This window comes from Dioscorea cayenensis, chromosome 13, assembly GCF_009730915.1.
Source record: "Dioscorea cayenensis subsp. rotundata cultivar TDr96_F1 chromosome 13, TDr96_F1_v2_PseudoChromosome.rev07_lg8_w22 25.fasta, whole genome shotgun sequence".
Taxonomy (NCBI): Eukaryota; Viridiplantae; Streptophyta; class Magnoliopsida; order Dioscoreales; family Dioscoreaceae; genus Dioscorea; species Dioscorea cayenensis.
Genome location: NC_052483.1, coordinates 4149827 through 4158160, shown reverse-complemented (window position 1 = coordinate 4158160; position 8334 = coordinate 4149827). Strand labels below are relative to the sequence as shown.

The following is an 8334-nucleotide window of genomic DNA, read 5'->3' as shown; positions in this document are numbered from 1 at the left end:
ATATATATAATATTGTGTTTAATGTATATTATGTACATTCATATAATTATAACTTTTTTTAATAAACATATAATTATAACTTTCATTAGAAAAATTAATCCATTAACACCAAGTGAGTGAGTGACACATGATACCCATAACATAATATAATATAATATTGATTTAAAGGTGATTTGACTACTTCAGTGCTTCCACTCCATTTTCCATGTTTCCCTTTCTTTCATTTTCTTCTCCCGTGAAACCCTTTTCTTTCATTTTCTTCTCCCCTAAAACCCATTTGAATGCACAACTCAAGCTTCAAAGTTCAGAACTTCATCAATTTTCTTCAAAATCTTATTTAGGACTGCCAATTCATCAGTTAACTAGGTATGTTATATAAACATTGTTTTAATTTTTATGTTTTGGTAATTGCATTACTATTCTTAGGGGTTTTTTTTTTTTGTGTGCTTTGTTTAGAATGTCTTCCAACTCCAAATTTTCAAATGCAAGTATTGATTCATGTTCAAGTGGTAACATTGCCAAAGATAATGCATCTATTGACAATCAATTGAATCAAGATGATAGCAAACCTTTGTGGAAATATGTAACTAAGTTGCCAAAAACAATTGGAGGAAGATGGAACATAAGTTTTAAGTGCAATTATTGCAATATCACTTTCAAAGGTTCATTTTCTAGGGTCAAAGCCCATTTGTTGAAGATTAGTGGCCATGGCATTCGGGTATGTGCAAAAGTGACACAACATCGTCTTAATGAAATGCAAAACATAGTAGAAGAAGTTGAAATCAAATCAAGACAAAAAATAATTCCATTACCACCTTCCTCTCAAGCACAAGTTTTTTGGGGCACAACATCTTATGAAGGGGATTGTTTAGGGTCTAAAAAAAGAAAGGGGGCTTTGGAAAAAAAAAACCTTCAATATTACTACTCGAGAGAATTTGGATTCTGAAATTGCACGAATGTTTTATTCTGGAAGATTGCCTTTTCACCTTGCAAGAAATCCTTATTGTGAGTGCAATCACAAATGGCGCAAATAATATATTTTCTGGCTATATACCTCCAAGGTATAATGCCTTGCGGACACCATTATTGAAAAAAGAAAGAACACATATAGAGAGCTTATTACAACCTATAAAAGGGGACATGGAAGGAAAAAAGTGTTAGTCTTGTATGTGATGGATGGACTGATGCACAAAGAAGACCACTAATAAATTGTGGCTGCTTTTGAAAGTGGGACTATTTTTTAGAAAAGTGTTAATTGTGAAAGGAGTACAAAGATAAGTATTATGTGGTGGCATTAATTAAAGATGCTAGTGGTGATATTGGGGCTCACAATGTTGTTCAAGTAATAACAGAAAATGCACCGGTTTCTAAAGTGGCGGGATCATGGGTGGAGATACAATATTCTCATTTTTTTTGGACACCTTGTGTAGTGCATACACTAAACCTTGCTCTCAAAAATATTTATGCCGCAAAAAATACCGAAAAAAATGAGGTCACTTATGATGCTTTGCATTGGATAACCAAAGTTGGTGATGATGCTATCTTCATAAGAAATTTCATAATGAATCATTCAGTGAGGTTGGCAATATTTAATGCTTTTATGTCTTTGAAATTGCTTGCTAATGCAGAAACTCGTTTTGCATCGGTTATTATCATGTTAAAGAGATTTAAACTTGTTAAACAAGGTCTTCAAACAATGGTGATTAGTGAAGAATGGTGCTCATATAAAGAAGATGATTTTTCCAAAGCTACAAAAGTGATAGAAATAATTTTGAATGATTCATGGTGGGACAAAATGGATTATATCCTCTCTTTTACCACACCTATCTATGATATGTTTCGGGTTATGGACACCGATAAACCTACACTTCATTTGCTGTATGAGATGTGGGATACAATGATTGAAAAGGTGAAGACAACCATATACATGCATGAACATAGACAACTCAAGGAAAGATCCATGGACCAAGAGTAGCACACCACTTCATTGCATGGCCCATTCTTTGAATCCAAGGCAATCTTCTTGAATTTTGTATTTTTGTGTGTATATAATAAATTAAATTATTAAGTAATAAAAATCTTAATTTATTTTCAATATATAGGTATTATTCCAATGAGTGGCTTAATGAGGTTCCACATCATCTCGCTCCACATAGAGATACTGAAATATCAGAGGAAAGAAATACATATTTAAAAATGATATTTTCCTTCTAATGAGGAAAGGAAGATGGTTTTTCAAGAGTTTGCTAGTTTTTATGGAGCTTTGGATGCTTTTGGAACTTTTGATACATTATAAGATAGATGGAATTTAGAGCCTAAATCTTGGTGGTTGGTTCATGCCAGTGGTGGCGCCGGGTTGTGGCGAGGAGGGACATCGGCCACACCCTCCGCCGGAAAATAAAACCTTATATTAGTTATAGAAATGAAAAGGAGAAGTGCTGAATAGCTGAGGAAAAGTTCAGAAAGGAATTCAGTATGGAGATCTGATCGAATGGTGGGAAGATAGGAAATTACATAAGTTACCCCTGCAGTTAAATCTGGTACACATAGGGAAGGAGGGTATACGGTACTTTCGGTGTGTTTGAAGAGTTATCAAGTGGAGTGAAAAGTCATTAATTGCCCTGGTTGGTTATTGCTAGTAGAATGGGAAGCTGAGGGTATTATCGTCCGGAGGAAGAGGAGAGATATTGAAAGGATGGAAAAGACATAAGTTAGCCCTGGTAGTTACTACTGTTAGAAGGAAGGCTCAAGGGTATTTTTGCCCCGCGGGATTCTCTTTAGGAATTTATTCAGATTTACTGAAGTTAAGAGAAAAGAACATAGACCAAACAAAGGAATTCTGTGAACAATTGCTGGCCTTTTGGTAATTTTGCTTTTCTCATTAGGTGTGGTGCTTTTTTAATTTCTATGTCATGTTATGTATGTTTGAAGTTTATGCTTGTTTTGTGAGATCTTCAGGTTCTTCCTCTGATCTCTTTGTTGTACTTTCTTTGAGAAATTTCTAGGTTGTACCTCAAATCTCCTTCTAATTGTACTTGTGTGTGATTTGAGAGAGTCATCACTAACTTGTGCTGGCATAGCACATCACATGTTTGTAGAAATGCCTCATAGGGTCAGCCATATGAGACTCATCACTAACTGGTGCTGGCATAGCACATGTTTGTAGAAATGCCTCATAGGGTCAGTCATAACACATATGAGCTATTAGCCTATTACCACTTTGTAATTGTAGTAACTTGTCTCCTTATATTTTGTACTCATGCATTATTAGAATGAAAGGCAACAATTTAGAGATTTGGCATTGACTCATTATGTTTGTTTTTCAGAAAAATCTCATCTCCTGGATTTGATATCAAGATTTGGCTTTGCAGATAGAAAGATTGGCCATATTGGTAAGTGTTTGTTTAATTGTTTTTTTTTAGAATTCCATCACCAGATATGTTGTTTTTGATTTTTTGACCTCTAATTTTTCATGTAATATTTTGTTTATTTAAATGCATTGATTGTAAATTGTTATTGTTATTAATAGGAATTACAAAAATGATAAAGTATTTCATGCCAATAAACCCGAGTCCTTCATCAACTTCCAAACCATCAACAATGAATAATGAAACTCCTATTGACCAAGCTAGTGGAAAAAGACCTCGTGTAGAGGTAGAAGTTTCCGATAATGATATAGTTAGTGATCCGGGCTTGAGAAATCCAATTGATAGCTTTCCCTTAGAGATGAGGGATACATTGAGAAGGAGATACTTAGCTAAAGGGCCTTGTCAACCAGTTGGGCATCAATTTCCTCAAACTAATAAAAGGAGGTTTCTCCCTAATTGGTTTAAAAGATTTGCTTGGCTAGAGTATAGCGTTTCCAAAGATAAAGCATTTTGTTTATATTGTTACTTGTTTCCCAATAAAGGCAATAATAGCAATAAAGGTGGTGGCAATACTTTTACGGAAGTTGGGTATAGTAATTGGAAAAATGGCATGCAAAATTTTATTGCTCATGAAGGAGGTCCAGAAAGCCCACATACATTTGCAAGAATTAAGGTTGAGCAATACCAAAACCAAAGGGAGAATATTGATTTTGTTTTTTCTTCAAAGAATGTTGCTAATGATGATGAGTATCGTGTTCGGTTGACAACAGTTGTAAGAGTAGCTCAATATCTTTTGGGTGAAGGATTGGCTTTTAGAGGACACGATGAGTCACCAAAATCAATGCACCGAGGCCATTTTCTTGAACTTTTAAATTGGTTTTGTAAGTATAATGAAGAAGCAAACAAAGCGATGTTATCAAATGCTCCTAAAAACAATCAATTGACTTCATCTACCATTCAAAGGCATATAATTGAAGCTTGTGGAAAGGAAACTAGAAAAGTCATTTTGAATGAGATCGGAGACAAGTTCTTTTCTCTTTTGCTTGATGAGGCCCGAGATAGTTCTATGAAAGAGCAAATGGCTGTGGTTTTGAGATTTGTGAATGATGTAGGAGAAATTGTTGAACGCTTTGTTGGAGTGGTTCATGTAATCGAGACTTCTGCACAATGTTTAAAGAATGCTGTTGATGAATTCTTTGCGATAAATGGGTTGTCACTGTCAAGACTTAGAGGTCAAGGTTATGATGGAGCTTCTAATATGCGTGGCGAGCTCAATGGATTGAAAGCACTCATTCTAAATGAAAACAAGCATGCGCATTATATTCATTGTTTTGCTCACCAACTCCAGTTAGTTGTTGTGTCTGCTGCAGAGGAAAATCATGATGTGAGTCAATTCTTTGATTATGTTTCTATGATTGTGAATATGGTTGGAAGTTCATGTAAAAGACATGATGCTCTTCGGCAAGCACACCATGATAAAGTTGTGCAAAAACTACAAAGTGGTGAGATTTCAAAAGGGCAGGGTCAAAATAAAGAAATAAGCTTAGCTCGACCAGGTGCTACTCGTTGGGGTTCTCACTATAAAACATTACTCCGGCTATTTGATATGTGGGATTCATTGAAAGAGATGCTTTTTGCAATACAACAAGATGGTGAGATAAGGAAAAATCGAGGCACTGCTAGGGGTTTGTTGGATAAAATGGGTTCTTTTGAGTTTGTATTTCTGGGAAAGTTAATGTTGTATATTTTAGGAGTGACAGATCCTTTATCAAAGATTCTACAAGCCAAAGATCAAAACATAGCCACTGCTGTTCGTATGGTTGAAGCATTGAAATGCAAGTTACATGCATATAGAGAAAATGGTTGGGAAAATTTGTTGAAGGAAACCACTGAATTCTGTCTAAAGCATAAAATTGAAGTACCAAGCATGGACGAAATTATCGAAAGCCGTCGCATTACACTTGTTGATGGAGAACCAATGACTTATATTCATCATTTCCGCGTGGAAATCTTTGCAATGGTATTTCATTCTATTTTCATTTTCTTATAATTGATAAATATGTATGCCATTGGTTTTTATACTTGAAATGAATTGTGTATTAAATATGGTAGGTAATTGATGAGGTTGCTGAAGAATTGAACAATCATTTCAATGAGGAAAACACTAATTTGCTTAAGGGTGTATTGAGTCTTGATCCTTCCAACAACTTTGCTCATTTTGATCATCATGAAATACTGCAACTTGCTAGATTATACTTTGAAGATTTCTCTACTGCTGAGCTAGCTGAGCTTCACTACCAACTTGAACTCTACATTGATGTTGTAAGAGGGGATCCATATTTCTATAATCTTGTTGATGTTGGAGCTCTTGCAATAAAGATGGTGAAGCATAAATATCATATTTGTTTTCCTTTGGTGTATCGACTCATTGAGCTAGCATTGGTGTTACTAGTTGCCACAGCTACTTTTGAGAGATGTTTTTAAGCAATGAATGTTGTGAAGACCGATTTGCGCGACCGACTTGCAGATGAACTACTGTCAGATTGTTTGGTGTGTTACATTGAGAAAAAAATATTCATTAGCATTGATGAAGAAACAATTATGCAACGGTTTCAAAAGTTGGCATCTCGCAAAAACTATTTGAAACCTCTCAAAGGTTCCGGTGCTTGGAGTACTCCATTGGTTAGGAAAAATTAGTTGTTATTCATGTACTTGTGTATAATAATGAAGTTTTTTTGAATTAATTTGACTTTCTTGTTATTGAATGGATCAATTAACTTTTGATATATTTTTTATGTATTTATGTTTCATGTTTGTATGCCAGATTTTTTGTTGAACGGTTGTTTATTCTGCGGCTGGAAATTTTTTTTCCATCAACTTTTGCCCCACCCTCTGACGAGTCCTAATATTGCCACTGGTTCATGGGTCATCTACACCTCTACTTCAAGGCCTAGCTTTGAAGCTTCTTGGACAATCTTCCTCATATCATGTTGTAAAAGAAATTGAAGCACTTACTCTTTTATTCACTCACTTAAAAGAAACAAGATGAATCCTCAACGGGCTGAAGATTTAGTATTTGTACACACTAATCTTCGACTACTTTCAAGAAGCTCTCCTCAATACAATGAAGGGTTATCCAAGAATTGGGATATTGTTGTGATTTCTTTGACTCATTTGAGGGCGTTGGTGTTCTTGAAATTGCTAACTTAGCACTTGATGAACCAGAGAAAGAGAAAATCCTTTTCAGTAATGAAGAAGATATGGAAAAATAATCTTTTTAGTTGTTATAAGGTGAACTTGAAAAAATTGTTTGTTTTGAATGTTTTATCTTAGTTGTGTTTCTTATGTTTTATCTTTAAATTAAACATGAAGGGAGTGCTTTTGTATTAGTTTTATTTGCTATTATTTGAAGATGGTGGTGTTTTTAAATAGTTTGTTTGGTTTTTGAAGGTGGTGTTTTTAAATGTTAATGACTCTTTCTTTCACATATACCATGACAAATTGCAATACATTTATAAAAAAGTAGCTTGTATTTAAATACAAAATAAAATTATTTGTATTTACAATATGTGTTTTACATTAATATATATATATATGTATATAATAATTTTTTATTGTCGTGTCCTACAGTACCCGTGTCTTGAATTTTGAGAAATTACCGTGTCGACGTGTCCGTGTCTTGTCCTATCCCCGTATCTATGTCCATGCTTCATAGCTCCTAAACATAAGTGAACTACATTTCCAAACTTGTCATCTTCTGGGAGATGTATGCAATTGGATGATGTTGCTGGCTTAAAACTACGGCAATTGCAATGCCAAAAGCATGTCTCTAAAATGAATGGTTGACAAAAATCCGGTAGAGCCAACACTGGTGCAGTAATAATAGCATGTTTGAGATCATCAAATGATTTCTGGCTAGTCTCTGTCCAGCCAAAGAATCCTTTTTTAAAAGGTCAGTTAAAATCTTAGCTATAGAAGCATAGTGCTTGATGAAGCGTCTGTAATATCAATTAAGACGAAGGAATGGCCTCAAGTGTTTCAGAGAAGTAGGAACATGCCAGTGAAATATGGCCTTAACCTTTGAGTGATCCCTTGCTACACCATCCTGAGATACAATATGTCCCAAAATATTCAATCTTTTTCTTCCCAAAGCTGCATTTGGACAATTTAGCATATAACTTATATTGTTGAAGAGTGGAGAGCACCATCTCAAGGTGCTTATGATAAGTGGTCGGTAGTGCTGTAAACTAAAATATCATAAAAAAACATAACAAATTTCCTCAGAGCAAAGTGGAATACTTGTGCATCAATGATTGAAAAGTTGTCGGGGCTTTAGACAGTCCAAATGGCATATCAAACCATTAGTAATGGCCTTGATGAGTCCGAAAAACCTTCTTGAACTTACCATCAGGATGTAATAAGACTTGATGATAACCTGAACATTAATCCAGCTTTGAAAAATAAACAACACTAAACAATTCATCTAACAATTCATCCACTATTGGTATAGGATAAGTATCTTTTATGGTAGTTGCATTTAATGCATAATAATTGGTGCAAAACCGCCAAGACCCATCCTTTTTATTTTAAACAACACAACTGGAGAAGAAAAGGGACTTGTGCTATGGTCAATTAACCCATCAGCAAGCATTTGATGAACCATTTTTTCTATTACAGCTTTTTGGCTATAAGGTTAACGATATGGCTTCATCTTTATAGGAGAGCTACCAGGTTGCAAGGGAATATTATGATTACAAGCTTTAGAAGGTGGTAATCCATAAGGTGTAGAAAAGACTTGCATATATATTTTTGCAATGATGTGCAAATATCTGCTGGACTGAAAGAAGATAATGAACTAAAAATATCTGAAGGCAAGTTGAGAACAAATGATAATGTCTTTGTATGGCCTTGGGCTTGTAAAGTATAGCATTCAGTGAATGTCTTAGTGGAGCATAGACGCAATAAT

At 34.7% G+C, this 8334-nt stretch overlaps 1 protein-coding gene across 1 annotated transcript; it reads left to right on the top strand.

Annotated features, from left to right (window-relative positions):
• The first annotated feature begins 240 nt into the window (after nt 1–240).
• LOC120274578 (zinc finger MYM-type protein 1-like) lies at nt 241–6126 on the top strand. The gene is made up of 4 exons (XM_039281122.1): nt 241–366; nt 3327–3392; nt 3530–5388; nt 5481–6126. The coding sequence occupies exons 3-4, from the start codon at nt 3541–3543 to the stop codon at nt 5850–5852; spliced, it is 2220 nt and encodes a 739-aa protein (XP_039137056.1). The 5' UTR covers nt 241–366; nt 3327–3392; nt 3530–3540; the 3' UTR covers nt 5853–6126.
• The last annotated feature ends 2208 nt before the right edge of the window (nt 6127–8334 follow it).